Raw genomic sequence first — 22267 nt, 5'->3', positions numbered from 1 at the left:
TTCCCTCATTCCTGCCACCCTGGATCTAATAAGGGCTGCATATCCGGGAACTCGCCCCTCCGTGAACATACGGGAAGCGCTGCAGTATCTGGGGAGACAAAACATTGTGCGGAAGGCGTTGTTGTATTGGACCCGTAGTCTTTCTATACTACTCTTTTTGTAGTTTGCCCATAGTTCGCACATGTACAACGTTGCGCAGAAGGAAAGGAAGAGCGTCCTTTTTACTGCGGTACTGCAAAGACGAAATCTTCTACTGAGCATGTTTGCTTTAACGCTGAGAGCTCGTCTTTGTCTATCGATATCATCATCGTCTATCAGATTACTGGTGATTATGTGTCCAAGGTATTTAGTTCCTTCGGTCACCTTCAAGTTAACACCGTTCAAGGTAGCTGGAGGAATATTTTTCGGGCCTTGCCCATGTCTTATGACCAATAGAGCCGTTTTAGCGAGGTTATACAACATATTTGTTTCTTCATCATACTCTTCACAGATTTTCAGAAGAATGCGCAGTCCCCTTATAGATGGTGCCATCAGGACCATATCGTCCGCATAACTGACGTTATTCAGACACTGTCCTTCGATGTGGCAGCCTACTCCTGCATCGTTTAGCCTTTCGGTGAGTTCGTCCATGTACAGAGTGAACAGTATCGGTGACATGCATCCTCCCTGTCTGACGCCACTCTTTAGGTGGAAAGGTTCGGAAAAACCATCCTTCCATCTTACTAGGTTTTCCTGCTGTCTGTGCCACGAGTCGAGGATATGTATGACCTCCGATGATGATGAATGATTCATCCATCTCTTTTTTGTTCACAGGGAAAGCCGGCGATAGCTCACCGCGACATAAAGACCAAGAACATATTGGTGAAAGTCAACGGCGAGTGCGTGATTGCCGACTTTGGGCTGGCCGTTACGCATGTGCAGGCCACGGGCAAGCTGGACGTGGCCGCCAACTCCCGAGTGGGCACAAAGCGTTACATGAGCCCCGAACTGCTAGAGGAGAGGTATGTACTGCCTTTTTTATATGAATACCGCAGAAGGGTTCCAACTGCCCGGTGTCAGTGGGAATATAGCTATAGGAAGGTTTAGGCGAAGAGAATGGTAAAGAAGTACCTGGCTATTCAGATCTGGTTTCGATTCTGAATGGTGGTCTTTCACCAGAGCGTTACTGGGAGTATCTCATAAACTTACGAATACCTACAATAACAACACGACAAAATACACTATTCTACTGCAGCACACATAAGCGCAATTACATTGTGAACTCCCCAATACAACGGTTTCACACTATGGGAAACCAATACTTGGGTGATGTGATATATTTATTATTAACTTTGCGAATTTTGTGGATCACGTAAAACATTTATTCCAAAAATATTCCTAAATAGAAGTTGTATTTTTGTAAACCAGGCAAATTGCTGAATTTGTTAATTTATGTTCTTGTTTTTTTTTTTTTTTTTGTTTCTTGCAAGTATTTTTTAATGTAATTTTATTTTTATTATTTCTTTCTTGTGTTAAAAAATTGTCGGTCATCTAAATTGTACCACCTACATGTAAAAGCCCTTTGGACGTTAAATAAATAAAAAAAATATATCACTCAAATCTTTTGTTTGGCCGATAAAAAACCATCATGCCGTTTCACCGCAAGGGTAGGCGGAGACGGTGGACCACCAAGTAACTCAGTCGTGGCACCCACTCGTTGCTTCATTCACATTCATACATACCCTTCTGTTATTCTGACTATTGACATGGCCCGAAGTATTTGCCTTCTTCTGCCGTTAATGGGGTAGGGTTGTGTATTTTTCTTACACTTATGTCATTTTATCTGTTCCAGCATCAACATGGAGTGCTTTGAGTCCTTCAAGCGCTGTGATGTGTACGCTCTGGGTCTTGTCATGTGGGAAGTGTGCCGAAGAACCATGTGGAACGGTGAGTTAATCCCCAATTAAGTAGGATTTTCATCTAAATGGTGAAATCAGTGAATCAGACTAATCAATGAGCTTGTATCCTACAATGAAACAACTTATTATTTAAATGTATCATATTAACTCTTTGCACTCGGCCGTATCAACTGTTGTTACGGCAAAAAATCTATACTCACACGCGGCTGTATCAACAGTTGATACGGAAACTTTGACGGCCGATATTCCAGCGCTCTTTCGTCATAAATGTATTTCTTGCTCACTTGGACATTCGTAGAACTATCACGATACTGACATCTACAAGAATTTCTCAAAAATAAAATTGTATTTCATAAAAAAATATCGATAATCAAGTGCGCCTCTTCTCGCCTTTTAGTCCTTTAGATTACATTTTTGTCAACGGATGGCGTTAGTACTAGTATGTCATTCACAACTTTTCATAACTAAAAATGATAAGTGATCATGACAACGAATGACGAAATAAAAAGAACGAATGACAACGGGAACAGAATACTTGAAGTATGTTTAGAGTGGAACCTGTTTGTGTCCAATACTTTTTTCGATCATAAAGGTATCCACCAATATACGTGGGAAAGAGGAAATGAGAGGTCAATTATCGATTTTGTAGTAATTGACTCTAGGTTGAGAGCTGTTACCGAGGACAGGAGAGTTTTCAGAGGGGCAGAGGTTGAAACTGACCACTTTTTGGTGGTGTCGAGAGTAAACCTCTTTCGCGGTTGGCGCTCTAAAGTGAAAACGGTACTAACTCCAACAAGAATCAAAATAGAAAAACTACAAAACGATAATGAGAGAAGTAAGTATGTGAATTGTGCAGAGATGAGATTGAATGAGAAGAAAATGGACGGTCTAAGCATAGACGAAACATGGAACCACATAAAAGTGAGTCTTTGTTAATCTGCTAGAGAGGTTTGTGGAATAAGTACGCAAGGTAGGAAGAAAGGTGATGCATGGTGGGATGATGAGATTAAAGCACTGGTCTCAGAGAAGAAGAAAGCATGGTTATGTCTGATTGCGGCTGGCAGTGCTTCTAGCGAAGAGAAGGATCGAGCGAAAGAAGTATATAAGGAATGTAAGAAAAAAGTAAGAGTTGGGGTGAAAGAACGAAAGAAACGCCTGGAAGAGGAAGAAGGAATGAAAATGACAAACCATTTCCAAGAAAACATTAAGTTGTTTTGGAAGGAAGTCAAAAGGTCCCGGTGTGGCCCTGAAACCGGAAGCATGAAAGTGATAAAATCGAAAGATGGAAAAATGTTGACGAATGAGGAAAAAATAAAAGAGAGATGGATGGAGTATTTCGAGGAAGTCTTTGAAAGCGAAGTGAGTGACAGTGATTCTAGCGGCGAATCAGATATGAATGACGATGGACTGAATGTTACCGAAATTAGCATGGATGAGATAGAAAGATCAATTAAGTGTATGAAGAATGGTAAGGCTGTCGGTTTCGACAATATTGCTGCTGAATATTTTAAAGGAGGTAGCCGTATAATTCTTACATGGTTGTGCAATCTTTTTAACCAATGTTTAAAGGAAGGTTACACGCCTTTAGATTGGAGAAGGGCAGTGATCATGCCATTATACAAAGGTAAAGGGTCACGTATGGAATGTGGGAATCATAGGGCTATTAGCCTGCTAAGTTCAGTTGGCAAGCTGTATGGTAGAATTTTGATTGAAAGGGTAAGAAACAGTGGCGGTTCGTGGTCTTTTTAACAGGGGGTTCAGAAATTCAAGAGAAGATAAACATATCTAATTAAAATTTACTTACTGTTGTCCTACGTCAAATAGTCGAATACGGCAGCAGTCACACAACTTAAATAAAGTTAGTGGGAGGGGTACCTACATATTATTGTTTTTAAATCACTTTACCTAGACACAATTATTAGATAATGAGAAAAGTTTTATAGGAATTAAATTGTTTAATGTTTTTATAGCACTCAATGTAGGTACGTTGCTAATTATTATTGTTTTTTAGAGAAGAATAATTTCGTAGAATATATAATAGATATTTTAAAACATCAAAAAAAACAAATAAAGGTGGCACGAAATAAATTTAAAAATAGGTAGTAGATTTACAAATGCCATAAGCAAACGGTTGGAGAAATGCAGAAACAAGAAAACAAAAATATGTACAAAAATGACTACAAAGTTAAATACCATAATATAACATAAAAAAATAACACTTAACTTGCATCCCTATGGTTCAAAGGTTAAACGTCGGCCGCGAAGTTCTCGGGTTTCTTCAGTTACATTCGTCAATGTTCGGAGGTCACGTGATATCACAACGCGTGTTCGGCGCACACAATTTGTCTTATTTTTGCAAAGAAAGACCAAATTTTGTATATATCACCGTCATAGGGTCTGTACCGGCTAAGATTATTTTGTATGGAGAGTTTGGCGCGGATTTTAACTCGCACAAATTTGGAATAGGCATCGTATTTTTCGGTGGCGCGGGTTTTGAAGGCGAAATTTTAATAGCGTGCTCTATAATGTGCTTATATTATTATAAAACAAGGATGTTTTATTTTCTCATATTTTTAATGGGGGTTCGCCGCACAAACGCACTTTAGAGAAAACCGCCACTGGTAAGAAAGGAAACAAAGGATAAAATATGGGATGTGCAAGGTGCTTTTATGAGTGGAAGGGGGTGTATGGACCAGATCTTCTCATTGCGTATGCTCACCGAGAAGTTTCTGGCAAAAAACCAGAAACTTTTCTGTGCCTTTGTAGATCTACAAAAAGCATACGACCGAGTCGACAGGAAAAAGCTATGGAAGGTGTTGTCCAAGTATGGAGTGAATGCGAATCTGACTCAGGCAATTGCGTCTCTATATGAGGGAAGCGTTGCATGTGTTAGGGTGAACGGTGGTTTTACAGGGTGTTTTGATATCACAAAAGGTGTTAAACAAGGCTGCGTAATGTCACCGTGGTTATTCAATCTATATATGGATAATTGTATGCAAGAATTGAAAGAGGTGGGATTGGGCGCGAATTTGAGTAATCTGAAAGTATGTTGCCTGCTGTATGCTGATGATGCGGTGCTGATTGCTAATAGTATGGATGATCTGCAGTCTCTCGTGTCTAGGATGAACGAAGTATGCGTGAAGAATGAGTTAATGATGAATGTAAGTAAGTCTAAAGTAATGGTGTTTGAAAGAGAAAGTACGAAAACAGTGTGCAATATAGCTGTGAATGAGGAATACTTGGAGCAGGTGGATGAATTTGTATATTTAGGAAGCATGTTTACGAGAGATGGGAAGGCTGACAGAGATATTGAAAGAAGAGTAAATGCAGGTAACTCCATTAATGGAGGACTGAACGCAGTTGGCGCTAACAAAAAATTGTCCAAAGAAGCGAAGTTAGCAGTCCACAATGGAGTGCTGGTACCTACCCTGATGTATGGAAGTGAGGCATGGAACTGGCAAAGAAAGGATGAAAGTAGATTGAATGCTGTTGAAATGAGATCCCTGAGGCGTATGTGTGGTAAAACCATGTATGATCGTGTGAGGAATGTGGATATCCGCAGAGAGTGCAAGGCTGATGTAAGCGTAATGACTAATGACTAAGATTAAGAAAGGGACGCTTAGATGGTTTGGGCATACAGAGCAAATGAGCGAAGAAAGGAGTGTAAGGAGGATATATGATGCAAAAATGCGAATGGTAGCAGAAGTCGGGGACGCCCGAAGAAGACATGGCACGATCAAGTGAATCAGATACTCGAGTCGGGCCATGTCAAGAGTCAGAACAATAGAAGAATATGTATGAGACGATGTATGAATGTGAATGAGGCAAGGAATGTGTGCCAAGACCGAGTTGTTTGGCGGTCCATCCTCTCTGCCTACCCCTGCGGGGAAACGGCGTGATGGTTAGTTAGTTAGTTTATCATGGTGTCCCACTTGTGTCTATCACCTAAGTACACACACGCCGAGTGAATGGGGGGACCACATTCAAAAGATACGGTACGTCTTTGTATGAAATTGTATGTTTTTGTTTTTATAAACATCTAAGAGTGTTGACACACGAGGATTTGTTTTCATATTGTAATAATCATAATATTGAGAATAATCTGTTCTGTCTATATAGTCCAATAAATCATGCCAGAATGCTATAATTTGACATTTAATTGCGTGCATAGGTATTTGAAAATATGTACTGCGTACGGGTATAGATAAAACGGAGCAAATTAACGCCTTCAAAAGGTTAATTAGAGCATGCTGAGAATATACATACTTTTAGAATTTTTGAAAAATACCATAGATATAAGTCATCAAAATGTCATTATTTGCTGCCGGCCGATAAGCGTGTGATGTTATGGTTTAAACAATGACAGGTGCACCAGTGCTGCAGCACTGCCATTTGAATTATAAATTGTGTATCATGCGATGTCACAAGACATGATTGTATGCGTTTTATCCAGGTTCACTTTGAAAGCTCGTAACTTCATCATTTTTAAAGATATCGAAAAACTAATGTGATATACTAAGATGCTCTTGGAAGATGGGAATTCTCCAATAAAACACGTAAGTTCTTCTGGACAGTGGAACTTTACTGAAGATACAATACGTCTAGCTCGAGGAGCGGGCAGTTTTGGTCTGCCACGCGCAACGCCCGTACTGAAGTCCCCTAGCCGCCTTCCGTATTCTCCGGAGGTTCCGAAGTCTCGCGACTAACTAATAACAGACAAGCCTTTCAGCGCAATATAACAACTAATTTTACTGTTATTATTTACTCTTTAAATTAAATGCATTTTCATTGAAATAAATAAAAAATAAAGGCGCTAAACGCCCATTCTAGGTATGTTTCAGCTTTTGAACAATTTTTGATCAAAAGAAATGAAAAATTCACAAAATTTCATAAAATTTGAATGTTTCTGTGGTTAACTTTTAGATTTGAATATAAAGCATGGTGTTTTCTCTTTCTAACACCATTTAGATCTGTGTTTCTTAACCGTATTGTGAAGAATCGCTCCCTTTACCACTGTAGAATTATCCATTTTTAAATAGACAACAGAATATTGTTCGCACCTTTTCTGTTTGACTGGCATCTTGAAATAATTAAATACATAATAACTTGGATACATTAATGCTAAGGAATAAATGCGAACACTCAGCGAACTGACAGAGATGACTAATGTGCACGATGTAGAAAAATAAGATATGCTCGCACGCAAGTATTGTCTCTCTCTTTCATGTGACGCGACACTAATTGTCAAAACCCACGGTCAGAAGCAACGTGCTAACATGATTGCGATGTTTTATTTACGATCGGGTACACAATTATTTACAATGGTTAAGTGTACAGTGTACGCAACAATTGCACAAATAAGCTTGCCTTATTTTTCTATATTGACACAATGCCCACCCGAACTTGTGCAGCGCTCCCTAAATGCTAAAATTTTTAAAACGCCCCGCCAGACCTTCAAAACGCCCACAAAGGGGCACTGGTGCCCCGGTTAAGAATAACTGATTTAGATTATATTTCTCACCATAACAGTATGTGATCTGTTCCCAAAAGCGAACAAATCAGTCAGAGGGTTAATTAACTAAATTTGTTGTTTTATGGCTTCTAGGAATAGCAGAGGAGTACAAGCCGCCGTTCTTCGACGTGGTCCCGTCGGACCCATCCTTCGAGGACATGAGGAAAGTGGTCTCTGTTGATGCCAACCGGCCAAACTTGTCAAATCGCTGGTCAAGCGATGTGGTAAGACAAATATTCATTAAAATTTTGCCTTTTATAGTAATGGTATTTTTTTATTTAATTTTAAAATCCATCGTTAACAGATCGATTGCTATCTTCAATGCGCAGATGTAATGTACGCATGCTGAATCTGTTCTACAGAGATTTCAGGGAAGCCTGCTCTAGGGAGCTAGCAGCAATGACTCGAACGCAACACCTGTTCACAGTTGAACGAGATTGGGTCGTTTCTTCGATTCGTTTTTCTATAAGCTGGTTCGCATGTGGAATGAGCTACCTAATCAGTTTTTGCTCCTCCATATAATCCGGGCCTCTTCAAGACGCATTAATAAATATATCCGTGTCTGCAGCCCCTACCTTAACCTGCCTCGCAATGCTGTCCAATCGGGTGGCGATATAGTTCCCCTGTCTTTACACTATACAGACAGGGGCGATAAGGCGTCACATAAGGAATTGTTTTTTTTAAATCAGTTAGAGATCACACTTCTGGAATTATCTTTAGTGCTTTTATACCATTTGAGGTGAGATTTTTAATTCACCAAGCATATTCAAAATATTACCTCCATCTGGGAATAACTTATTTTAACAACCTTCCTTTTAATCTAAAAAGTATCAAAAATATTAATGAATTTCTGTTATACATCTACTATAAGGATGGGTTGTTTCAGAGAATTTGTTGATGTTGATGTTCGGGTTCTGTGAAAGTCCTATTTAAGTTCTGTTATTATATCATTCTAGGATAGTTGCTGTACAAAACTGAAATAATAACAGAACTTGTAAAAATCTTTCACAGAATTTGAAAAGTAACTCTCCGAAACAATCCGTCCCTTAGGACGGGTTGTTTGAACAATTCATCAAATTTCAACGTTCATTTACGGGTTCTGTGAAAGTCCTATTCAAATTATATCATTATAGGCTAGTTGCTTGATGTAACTGAAATAATAACAGAACTTAAAAATATCTTTCACAGAACTTGAAAATTAACTTTGAAATTTGATGAATTGTTCAAATTCTCCGAAACAACCCGTCCTTAGAGTCCACATTTGTTATTATTTAAACAATTCTTCTTTTTCTGTTATCGATAAATCTTCCATTTTTTAAATTATTATTTACAATATTTTATTACTACATGATTTTATTATTTGAGCTTGTATTCTTGTACAGACAGTTTTAATGTTTTTTTTCTTCTTTCTTTCAGACGCTGTCCGGAATGGGCAAGCTGATGCGCGAGTGTTGGCACCAGAATCCATCCGTTCGCCTGCCCATTCTCCGAGTGCGAAAGACCCTCGTGAAACTGGCGGCAGCCGACAATTCAGTGCATTTCAATTCCGACGCCGAGGTGTGCGTATGATGCCCACCCAATGGCCTCCCGTTCATAGACAAACCTAATCTAGAATTAGTTCCAAAGACAATTATTATATTTGTAATTGCTCGTCTCAATCAAATGTGCAAACAAACAATGATGTCGAGTGCGAAATGGTTCAATCAAACGAGATCTTTTGATTCGTTTTGTGAATTTTTAATTCGATGGTGAAAAGTTTTTTTAAATTTACGTTTGAGGTATATATAACAGTTGGATTTGAAGAGGTTTATGACAGGAGGTGGCTAGATTTTGTCCGAAATGATTTATTTTGCATGCTGAAGTGGTAATTAATGCACTGGTTGTTAAGGAATATTATTGCCTGTTGAATCTCTCAGTTGTGATCTTTTAATCCATTGACTGTGAATATTTTATATTAACGTGCATCGCCGATTATTGAAGTATTTTTTTAACACATTCACGGACGCAACATTTATTGACATCATTTTAGAGGAGATGAGATATGACACAAAGTACATATACGTCTTTCAGTCAGGGATGCCATACCACACTAGTCTGGGAAGTCAAGTTTTGTATTGCAATACTATGTAACCTGTCTATTTGTGTCCCAATGCAAATACTTGATAGTGTCACATCCAAAGATGATCATTTTTTATTACTGATTTTCATCGACTTCACAAAACACATGTGACAGCATGTTTCGTATCACGAACCTCTATTTCCAGCAAGTGTCTGTCAATGTGTTAAGTTTGTTTATTCTGGAAACAAATAAATACAGCAATGTTAATTACTCATATTTCACGGTCAAAGGATAATGTGGCTAGCGAATGTGACCAATGCCAGATGCATTAAGAGTTATTTTGGCGTGCACGTAAGTCAGCTTCGAGTCATTCTCTAGCCGTCTTCCAAACATGTGAGATTGATTAAAAATATTATAAGCTAAGAGTATTATATTTTTCTAACGGTAAATGTGTTACGATGGTGTTATACGTTAGGCAGAATTCCGGACGGTTCGTACGAAGGCAATAAATCCAAAACTCATTTTATAACCTATGAAAAAATTATTTTGTACATTTTGTGGAGTGGGGTGTTCGGACAGAAAATCAAATTTAACATTGTCATTGAATGGCAAATCAGCACCATTTTTTATTTTTTTTTACATTTTAAAAGTTCCCGTTAAACGCTTATTCTAGGTCAGTTTCAGCTTTTGAACCAATTGTTTTCATGACTGTCATGTTGTTGTGCTTGATAGCTGATCACAATTTGATAGAAATCTGAAATGGACCCAAAATCGACGTTTAACGTGGATTATTAAAAGTTTTAAAAAAATTGCGCTGTTTGTTGATTTGACGGTCATCAAATATGACGAGAGATTGAAACAATCGAACCTAAATCTATAAGATAGGTCTTTTTATGATTTTAAAAATATTTGAGGTTATCTTGTTTTTTGGATTTACGATTTTTGGAGGTTATGTCTTTAGGGAACTGCTGGAAGTTGATGGATAGTGGTTGAAAACTTAATTATTTTAAGATAATTGTAATTATTACAGAAAGTATTCTCAAATAAGTGACAAAAGGATATTATTTTGTTATTAGAATAATATAATAGATATATTATTATGTATAATGATTTTATTACTTTTCTAGATAAAAAAAACTTTGAAACATTGCTTTAAATTGCAGAAATTTTTGATCCTAAGAATAAATTACGACAGTGATAACATAATTTTTTTAAATACGCGAAAATTAAGCTCGGACACCTGTGATACTTGGATCAGTTCAACGTGTCGGTGTTTTTCCTCTGCTTCTCCCACCAAATACTTTGCCAGTGAACATGAATTTCTCCGGGTTCGAGCTCTCGGTTTGGAGAGCAACGTAACGTGACCAAAGTATTTCAGGATTTGCTTTAGACAGACGATTGATAGCCTATTTTGAATGCCTCTTTCGTAATGCATAGATCAATGCGCCTGGTTGACTATGTAATATTAATTTCGCACTCAATACCAACATTTTTATTTTGAGTACAGAGTTATCAAGGAATAATTTTTTTATTAAAAACAACGGGACTCAAAGGTTACTGCAAAATATGTTTTTATAAATTCGATCTTTGTTTTGGAAATATGTGTACACAGTGTCTGGAAGCTCTTGGTACAAGCGGGAAAGTGATGGACCTACGTCACAGTTAGATTTGATTTTGTGTTATAACTTTATTGATTCGAGCTTTCGTTTTCGAGCTCGAAATTGGCATTTTTCGTTTTGTTTTCCACGTGCAATTTTCCTCTTGCATTACGAGTTTTTGAACACCGTGTATATTTACTTGAAAACAACAAGTTTTGGATTTATTATTATCTTTTAACAAGTTTTAACAATGGTTGAATGTAGTGTCTAGGCAGTGTCAAGACTGCTATGTGTGGCCCCCTATTTAACTGCCTTTCCCTTCGGGGACATCGTTTGATTGTATGTGTGAGACTTTCGACACATTGGTCGTTTGATTTATTTACAGTGAAACCCTCTTATAAGGTTTTCAAAGGTGGTTTCGTCTATGTCATAGAATGAACCGTTTAAAAATGGAATGAAATTGTTGTGCATTCACATTTGCTCTAATCTATTTCATTCAAACTTGGTCTATTCTATGGTCGAGTCTATATAAAATAGAGCGAAAGTTGAAGTTGATTTAACATTTGCTATCGGACGTTCTATGGGATAGAAAGTCTGTTCTTACTGATTTATTTCATAAATTCTATGAAGTGATAACGCGCATTACGTGTGCAAAAACCTTCTGTGGAATAAATTAGGCCATTTTTATTTATTTAATGCTTCAACGGATTGAAAAAACAAAACTTCTTAATTGGGTTTTACTGTAGTAATGTCAATACATGAATAGTATGTAACTATAAAAAAATATTTTATGTGAAGAATTTTCGGAATTAAAATGCACCAATTATTTATTTTGAATAATCACATTGAAATGTATTTTTTAAAAAGTGTTAGAAATATTTATATTTATGGAGACATTTTTATTTTCAATGTTAATTTTTGTTGGTAACACTTGTAAAATTGCTAAATGATGTTAAAATGGTTTTGAAAAAGGTTATTCAAATTAATGTCGTTGTCATTCACTGAAGAGATAAATGAATAGAAGTGCGTGTTGTGAGCTCAATTTAGGAGTCGGAAAGTCTTAAAATTGGCTGCTAAATCAGTTTTTTTTAAATTGGTAGAACCCATTCACACTTCTAGGGATTGGCTGTTCAGTGGATTTGTTAGTTATAAATTTATGGTTGTATGCCGACGATATGTATGTTTTAATGCAATGTAAAATGATCTGTAATTTTTTTTTTTTTTTACAAATTTTGTGACTAAGGATTTTCTTTATGAATCTTGTCTCAATTCAACAAATGTTTTATGGTAGAATATTTTGAATAAGTACATACGGTTAATATTATTGTAATATTTAAAGTAATTTCATAAAGCCCACCTTGTTTAAATAGTCATGTAATATAATACAAGTAAGTCTGATATTTATCCCAAAGGGTGGGGGTACGCATCATTAAAAAAAAAACTGTTTTTATTTAACCTATGTTAATCAATACGGCATAATAATATATCCCAGGTTTTCACAATTCGGCAATTTGTGTAGTATTATTATGTTACCCAGTGTTGCCAGTTTCTACAATCTTTTCCCTTATAAAAGTTTTAAATATTGAGTTTTATCATATTTTTTATATTACCTGTAAATTCCAAATTGAAATGTTTAATGTGTTGTTTTGGCCGCTCATTTTTTCAATTCCCCATTATGAAAGTAGTTGCAAATTTCATGATGCCAGAGTTCACCAATGGACAGATTTTGCCGCTCATTCTGGATTCAAATGTTGCTTGAAATAATAGCTTTGGCTATGTTTTGTAACTTGATCCAAACAACAACTGGACACTTATTAACCTACCAATATTTAAAAAATATATATTGTTAAAATAGTACAAAAAAAATATTCTTACTCTTCTCATCTCATCTTATTACCCTTGTTTGATCTCGGGTCGGGGGGCCTATCGCTTTGACAAGACACCAGGCGTCTGTTTTTTCTTGCCGGCAAGGAATTTCCGTTTTATTCTCCTGTCTTGATGGCGAGTTCGCTCAGCTACCGATATTACGACAATATTGCCGGGATAAACTTATTTTCTTCTCGCTCTTTTGCATATTATAAAAGCATCTGTTCGCCACCTACCCACTACCAAAACTGTTGTAATTTCAAACATAATTAATAAATAAATAGTTCCACGATTTTGCTTCCAAGTTTATACAAGTTTGGTGGAGTTATTTCATGAGATCGTTTTTTGTGTTACGGCAATATTGATGGCCAACACCTTGCCCGGCAAGACAATTGTTCGGCAATTTATCTTGCTGGTTTACCAACACCTTAAAAATAATTAAAAAAAATATATTTTTCCCTAATTTGTAAAAAAAATTGCTCATTTTATGTGTGCCCCCACCATTGCCTCCTTGTAAATATTGTATAGATATTTGTATTAAATATGCATTACATTTATCATTGAAATATCATTTTATAGACAAAGAAAAAACAGATTGTTGTGATTTGGTGTTTATTACGACACGACATATCTCAGAGAAGATTCTTATCAAATAATAATTACAAAAAATGTTAAATTATCATTGACATGTCAGCCTATCCAAAGGTTTCATAGGTTTACAAAACGGTGGCAATATTTTATTTTGTCAATTTGATGTTTTCATATCATTATTAGTCTGTGGGTTAACAACACGAAAAAATCAATTCAGCATTTTTTTTTTTTACTGGCCACATTTAAAAAAATAAATCAGTTGTTACCAAATTTCAAATTATGGCAACATTTAAAAAGTGAAATTTTATTTTATTTGAAAAAAGAGTTAGGTACCTAGATTTCATTTGCATGTCAAATTGAACAAATTTATAGCTTGACTGTTTGCAGTCGCTAGTGTAAATTCTTAGATACCTAGTGAGAAAGAACACCATACAGAAATCCCTTCCCCTTGCCTCATAAAATACCCCAATTGAGGATGCCATAGTCCCACAGGCCAGGCATATAAATTTTGTTATAACCCACAGGCATTATCGCTTTTCAAGTATATTTATCTACCGAAACATACATATTTTAAAACAATCATTTTAGTGTTAAGTTCTATATTTGTACATCATTGTAATATTGCGCTAGGTCTAATTGATTGCCATTGATGTTTTTTTGATATCGCCAATAAATAAATAAAATTTATATTGACGATTTGTTGCCCACCACCAATCATGTTCAGTAAGCAATTTATTTAATGAGAATATTATGTTATCGTTATTTTAAAGGATGCTAGAGTTGTTTAACCTAAACTGCGCGACTGTCGCATATGTGATCCATCGATGGCTATTCCCACGGGACATCTAAATTAATGGACTAGCCCATCTGGGAAGGGGGAACAAATCAAGTTGCGCGGAGCGCGGAGGGGATGTGACCGTCTTCCTCTCTGTAATTTGTCTATAAATGAATCTGACAGTATACGGGCAACTCACATTGTAGTATCACTATTTAGTCTGCAAAAATAAAATCTGCTTACGAATTATTAGTCCTTTTTACAATGGCACGAAGATTGCTTTGGGTAATCAAAATTAAAATGAACTTGCAGAGAAAGGATGAAAGTAGACTGAATGCTGTAGAAATGAGATCCCTGAGGCGTATGTGTGGTAAAACCATGTATGATCCTGTGAGAAATGTGGAGATCCGCAAAGAGTGCAAGGCTGATGTAAGCGTAATGAGTAAGATCAAGAAAGGGACGCTTAGATTTTTTGAGCAAGTAGAGCGAATGAGCGAAGAAAGGAGTGTAAGGAGAATATATGATGCACATGTGAATGGAAATGGCATTCAAGTGAATCAGATACTTGAGTCGGGCCACGTCAAGAGTTAGAATAATAGAAGAGTATGTATGAGACGATGTATGAATGTGAATGACGCAAGGAGTGTGTGCCAAGACTGAGTTGTTTGGCGGTCCGTCCTCTCTGCCTACCCCTGCGGGATGGTTAGTTAGGGTAATCAAAAGTACAGGCTTGTTTCCAAAATTGAACATTTTGTTACACTATTTAGTTAGACACGTTTACGAATTTGTTATAATTTACCCACCTTACTTATTTTTAGCATCTCTATGCCCGGTGGTTCTGTTAAAAATGAACATTCAGATTCTGTGTAGAAGAGTCCCACAATGGACTGTGCTGCAAACTGTTGCCTAACTTTAGCGAACTTTACTTTTCTGTGCATGCTCCGGTAATTTCAATGTGCATTCTTCGGCGGTCAGCCTACGACTGATGTCGTAGTTTATTCAAGGCATTCTCAAACCAAAAAATATGGTCACGTGGTTCCGTCCAGCTCGTCGAAATGACACCCAGATTTCATACTAGGGCAAGTCTTGTCAATTTGGATGTCTGTGGGTGATTGTACATTGTGTCAAAATGTGCCCGCATGTGGAACATTCTGCGTTGAAAAGGCCGGCATTGTAAGGACAATATTCTCAGTCTCCAATTTATGTACGCTCAATTGATTGGTTTATTTAATATTACTCCCACTTAATTTCACGTTCTTTGAAGTGTGTAATATCGTCTTACAAATTAAATTAATATAAAATCTATAATATTATAATGGATACATTGTGAGAAAGTCTATTTTTCAACTTTGCTGCAATTACAATTTAAAAAATCGTAATTTACACGAAAAGTGGTCATAAAAAAATGTAGAATTTTTAAACAACTTCGTAAAACGTGTACATTATATTATTTATTGTTCAGTTCAACTCTTGTATGAAAAACTACATTTAACATTATACAGGGTGTATCGGCATGTACCCGACAAACTTTAACCAGCCATTCCTTAGCACATTTGGAGTAAAAAAATGTTATTGGCACTTTGCTGTCCGGTAACATTTTTTTTTAATAAAAAATTTACTATTCATATTTTCACTACATGTCACCAATGTTTGATCCTTTGTCAAAGTTTGAAAACCCATCTGGCAATATTTTATTTGAGTTTTGTTGAATAATGTACGCACGTACCTACATTGGCGCGCTTTTACAATCACAACGAAATGGCACGGCACCATTCGTCTCATTTTTAACAATCATTATTTAGTGTGTATGAAAGAGCGAGGACGCTTTTTGATACACTTGCTAATAACAGCTGTTGAACACGAGAAACAATGCCAATGTCAGTGATGGAGTTTGGATTTTTAATATTTTTTTGTTTTTAATTGAAAAAAAATGTTACCGGTCAGCAAAGTGCCCATAACATTTTTTACTCCAAATGTGCTAAGGAATAGCTGGTTAAAGTTTGTCTAGTACGTGCCGATACACCCTGCATAGACCGATTTACAAGGCGTCTGGTACGTGATGGGAAATAACTTAACATAATAATTAGATACTGAAAGTAACGCCGTGGTGAGGGCTCACCATTCAGAATCGAAAGGTTGCTTGATATGACTTCAGCTATTAGTGACCAGATCTGATTAGCTAGGTACTCCCCTCCTTGACTTCTTTCAGCCATATAACACATCCCAAATTGATGCCATAATCCCATTGGCTCTGTGCTGTTGAAATTCTTGAGCGGTATCACATTAAAAATCACCATCAATGCCAGTCGCCTTGAATATACAGTATTTAAAGCAAATATTTAACTTATACCATTTTCTAATGCTTTCTTAAACCCTGAGCTGCTTTTAATTTTTTTCATTTATTGTGTAAAAACAAGCGATCGCTTAAAGTTACCATATTGTATCTACATTTTTGGTGAAGAAGACTTATGAACTCAACTCTACTCAGAGGAGAACAAACGTTACATAAAAATATTATTGCATCTCTAACTCACACCATTCCGAAGATAATTAACGTACATATTTCAGAAGCGTTAAAATCAAATTTTCTTAAAGTTTCAAATTTTTTGCTTCGTTTATCTAGATTTATGGACATACAACATTTTGGCTTTAAGTATTCAATATGAGTATTTATTGAAATGATGACTTATCTAGATTTGTGGAGATACAACATTTTGGCTTTAAGTCACCAATATGAGTATTTATCGAAATGATGACTTTTTTTTTTTTTTATAGTGAATACCTCACAAGAGTCCCAACTGCTCCCGTCTGGAGCCAGTGAGACTATGGCATCCCCAATTGGGGGATGTTGTGAGGCTGAAGGTAAGTGGGGAAGGGAAAAAGGAAGGTGGGGAAGTACCTGGCTATTCAGATCTAGTCACTAAACACGGCTAAAGCCATTTGGAGCAACGTTTCAATTCTGAATGGTGGTCTTACACCAGGGCGATACTGGTAGTATCTTCCACTCTGGAACGTGCCGCAAATATACTATATATTATTTTAATTAATTAATTGTGAAATAACACAAATTAATCAAATAAAATTTATTTGCGCACGCCGGGTTCGAACCCGCGACCTTCGGAATGGCAGTCCAATGCGTTACCACTGGACTATGCCGGCCGTCAAACTTATGCAGGGTGTATCGGCACTAACCCGACAAACTTTAACCAGCTATTCCTTAGCACATTTGGAGTTAAACATGTTATGGGCATTTTGCTGTACGGTAGCATTTTTTTTTCAATTGAAAACAAAAAAAATAAAAATTTCCACACTACATCACTGTCATTGGTATTGTTTTTCGTGTTAACCCTTGGGACCTTCTAAGACCCAAACAGTCCCAAATGCCGTGCGCGCATTATACTCTCCTAAGACCATATTTGTCCCAGAACGACCACACATTATTAATGCATATATCTCTTTTCCTCTCATCTAAAAATTAATTATTTCTATATGTCAGAAAGAGAATGAAATAGTGCTTGTTATTGTCTTTGAAAAAATGGAAGCTTGTAGAAGGTTCGATCCGTGTAAATCAACAACGTCTCAAGGGTTAAACAGCTGTAATAAGCAAGTATGTCGAAAAGCGTCTTCGCTCTTTCGCACACACTAAATAATAATAGTTAAAAATGAGACGAATGGTGCCGTGCCATTTCGTTGTGATTGTAAAAGTGCGCCAATATATATGCGAGGTACACACGTGCATTATTCAACGGAATTCGAATAAAATATGGCCAGATGGGTTTTCAAACTTTGACAAAGGATATAACAGTGGTGACATGTGGTGAATATATGAATAATAATTTTTTTATTAAAAAAAAACGTTACCGGACAGCAAAGTGCACATAAGATTTTTTACTCCAAATATGCTAAGGAATAGCTGGTTAAAGTTTGTCGGGTACGTGCCGATACACCCTGTATAGATTTATGGAGATACAATATTTTGGCTTGTCAACAATATTAGTATTTATTGAAATGATGACTTTTAAGAGTTTTCTTCAACAAAAAGTAGATAAAAATCACTTTTTTTTTAATCATGTTCAAAAAAATAATCTAGTTTGGAATTAATTGAGCAGCTTACGGGATTAAATAATATTTTATTGGTATTTATTTTCTACATATCAAGCCATCCATCGGATGTAAACATACATATTATTATTCTATTATCTGTCCTTGTGAATTATCAAACATATATTTGTGTCCTTTTCTCTTTCTTATTCTTATTTGTAACATTTTTGACGACGAAGAAACATTTCCAGTCCTATTTTCACTGTTCAATATGTTTTCTAAATATCAATGACATTATAATGCATCTAGACCATGAAATTCATTGTTTTTAATACTGTTTGCCGTGTCATTTTGCCAATTTGGTTAGAGATAGTCGACCTCAAGCGATGCATAACAGGTTAGTACTAAAACCACCAAATCGTAAGTACGACAAAAGCCGTGTCTTTCGCTTTCCAATTTTGGTTTGTAATATATTTTTAGAAAAACCTTATATATTTTGGAAACGCTAATGTGTCATCTTGGGATCGGAAGAAAGTTTTCCATATTGGTAAACCGAAGGTAAATTTTTTTAAATAAAAATAAAGTTTGAAATAAATGAATATATCTGATTTTCTATGTTTTATCACCGAGTCATTATTGTTACAAGTAGAATAAGGCAATTTATCAATCTTTATTGTTATCATTGAATATTGACTAACCTATTGTATTTATCATTAAGTTAGCTGTCTGTAATAATATCATATATTTAATAATAATAGTGTTATAAATAACATGTTTGACAATATTTTGTAAATACTACATTTATCATTCTCATTGTACACAATATCATGAATTTCAACTATACAATTTACCGCTTGTTCTTAACCTTTAACTGTTGACGTGGGTTGGTAGGAACCCTGTTACTGAGGACCCGCCTGAGGGATGTGTTTTTTAAAATTCAGATTAAAAAAAATTAATTTATGCGACAAAAATAATGAAATTTAACAAGTTTTTTTTAAATTTATTAGTAAAGATTTCTTCATTTTTTGCATGTGCAAATAAATAGTGAATAAAACTTAACACCAACTAGGTCCATAAATCTAACCAAAAAAAATCGTGCATGCTTCCAATTAGGTGAATTTTAGCACATAACGGTGACATGTCATATTGCTGCAATCATATGGGCTTCTTACATGACCAACATGCAATGCGCGTGCGTCTTTTGAGTTGATATAGACATACCGAACAATTCTTCTTGTCAGTCACAGCAGGTTCGTTATGGCAACCTGCTTCAGAGACGGCAATAAAATACTTACGTTATTACTTACCATCTGCCTACCAAACGGGTCGATTTGTTAACACTATTACTGTGCCGACAAATACACACTGATCTGTATAGCAAGAGATTCTAGGAAGGTACTTGGAGGGATGGAATGGTAGGACAGAAGAAGAGGTAAATATAGGATTAAATGTATGTTTGCTGCCTGAAAGACGTCCACGTCAGCAATTAAAGGTTAAGTTATGTAATTCATTTAATTTTTCTCAAATTCTAAATATTTAGTCCTCTTGAGATCCATCACACATTCCAATGTGTAATTTGTTGTTGTTGTTTTTTTTTTTAAATAAAACAATTACTTTGTTTTACATCACTTTTATTTTTATACTATTGCCAACCGGGTTTCACTTCAACTGTTGTTTTTAACATGAATATTAGTATTTTACAAATAAGACGAGAATTTTTTTTATAATTTTTAAATATCCTATTGAACTCCCAATAAGATCCCACAAACTGCCACTGAATGGCATTAATATATATATATACAATGACTTTGTAAATATATTTTTATATTTTTTTAATGAAGTGAACAAAACAAAGTTATTTTGTAATTTATAAAGTGACGAATTAGATACATATGAATTATTCATGATCAAATGCATTTAGACAACACCACGTCATTTTAACAAAACATCTAAGAGTATTGGAATGAAAGATAATTAATTAATTATAACAAAACTGTAGAAATGTAATATTATTTAGCCATGTTGCATTCAGAGTAATGATTTTTGAATTATAAATATGATTTTGTTATAATTTGCCATTATTTACGCATTTCTAATGTTATAGTTTGTCGGGTAACACAGAATTGAGCTACTGTTGTACAAAAATAAATATTAATAATATGTAATAACTTATCGTATGTATTAAAAAAGAAGTGTTTATTTAACTTGTATGTAAGTAGAATTAGTCTATAGGGATATGTATCTAATGGTTCTATTAGCGTAAAGTGCCCATTTTTGTTTTACTCATAATGTATTTGATATGAAATAACAAATTAGTTTATACATGAAAATAAAGAAATGTTCAATTAATTATAATGTTTTTATTTATTTTTTTATTAGCTTCTCCCAGCCCAATGAAGTCGGAATAAAATTAGATTTTTTTTTTCTTTTCTATACAGGGTGTATCGGCACGTACCCGACAAACTTTAACCAGCTTTTCCTTAGCACATTTGGAGTAAAAAATGTAATGTGCACTTTGCTGTCCGGTAACATTTTTTTTTAATAAAAAATTTACTATTCATATTTTCACCACATGTCACCACTGTTTTATCCTTTGTCAAAGTTTGAAAACCCGTCTGGCAATATTTTATTCGAGTTTCGTTGAATAATATACGTACGTACCTACATTAGCGCGCTTTTACGATCACAACGAAATGGCATGGCACCATTCGTCTCATTTTTAGCTATTATTATTTAGTGTGTATGAAAGAGCGAACACGCTTTTTGACACACTTGCTAATAACAGCTGTTGAACACGAGAAACAATGCCAGTGACGGAGTGTGGATTTTTGTATCGTTTTTAATTGAAAAAAAATGTTACCGGACAGCAAAGTGCCCATAACATTTTTTACTCCAAATATGCTAAGGAATAGCTGGTTAAAGTTTGTCGGGTACGTGCCGATACACCCTGTATATGGTTCAGATTTTAACTGCTAATAATTGTAAGACTCAAACAAGACCAGTACTTACCTACATTTGTAAAACACGGTGCCTACTGCCTAATCCTAAATTAATAAACTCGTGGCTCTTTGTATCCTTTACCGTGACTTTACCAATATCAATGGCAAGTGCGGAGAGGAGTTTCTCAAATAAATATAAACCTATCTATCAGTTCCTTGAGCCAAGACACTTGTGGAACCAGCCCCATATTCAGTAGAGAAAGACATGGCCAGGGTGGGCATGGACATGGCTAATCAGCTTAACATTAGTGCCGAAAGAGCCTATCCAATATGAAAAATTTGTAGCCGTTGAATACCGTGGATGATAGGCACACCAAAACATACTTTCTTTTCATGGGATTTTGCATCATAAAAAACGTTTGCAGCTTACTCAAATAAATCTTATTCGATTGGCAGATTGAAGAAAATAAACAATGAGATAAGTGTTCTTGCTTTTCGTTTCATAAATAGCAGCCATTTTAAAATAATAACAAAGATACTACTTGGTCATTCTTCAAAGGGGCCACCCGATACGTAGTTTGTTGTGTTTTCTATTGTGAAAAACACTTATTTAGCTTTATAGAAAATATAATCAAACTTAAAAAATATGTTTGCTTTATAACATGACAGAGAAAAACAAATTCAAAGAAACGGCTTATGGTAAATTATATATTATTTTTTAAATATATAAACACATTATCTGGTAAGACGGTACAATTGACAAAAATATAATTTTGTAAAAACAACAAAGTTATTACGAAAATAGAATCAGCTGGCAGAAGCAAGCCCTCCCAAAATTAAGCTTCTGCACACGTCTGAGGTGAGTGGTTTATTTCGCGGGAGCTCAACCGAAGAAACCAGAGAAAGAAACCAAAACAACACTGAAGTTAAAAGAGAGAATTTTAAAAACGACATAAAATTCACAAAACACTGCTTATTTAGTTGAATT

The 22267-nt window shown here is 35.5% G+C and overlaps 1 protein-coding gene across 1 annotated transcript in view; it reads left to right on the top strand.

Moving 5' to 3' along the window:
• sax (type I BMP receptor saxophone) overlaps window positions 1–20657 on the top strand; it is a 49118-nt gene extending 28461 nt beyond the window's left edge. Inside the window, exons 11-14 of the mRNA XM_089648784.1 lie at window positions 814–1001; window positions 1832–1926; window positions 7504–7634; window positions 8827–20657. Coding sequence (XP_089504910.1) covers window positions 814–1001; window positions 1832–1926; window positions 7504–7634; window positions 8827–8979 — 567 coding nt within the window. The 3' untranslated portion in view covers window positions 8980–20657. The remainder of the gene's footprint in view (window positions 1–813; window positions 1002–1831; window positions 1927–7503; window positions 7635–8826) is intronic.
• The last annotated feature ends 1610 nt before the right edge of the window (window positions 20658–22267 follow it).

This window comes from Hesperophylax consimilis, chromosome 28, assembly GCF_061612785.1.
Source record: "Hesperophylax consimilis isolate HC1 chromosome 28, BYU_Hcon_1.0, whole genome shotgun sequence".
NCBI lineage: Eukaryota > Metazoa > Arthropoda > Insecta > Trichoptera > Limnephilidae > Hesperophylax > Hesperophylax consimilis.
The sequence above is the reverse complement of the archived record's forward strand: the minus strand, read 5'-3'. Positions and strand labels throughout refer to the sequence as shown.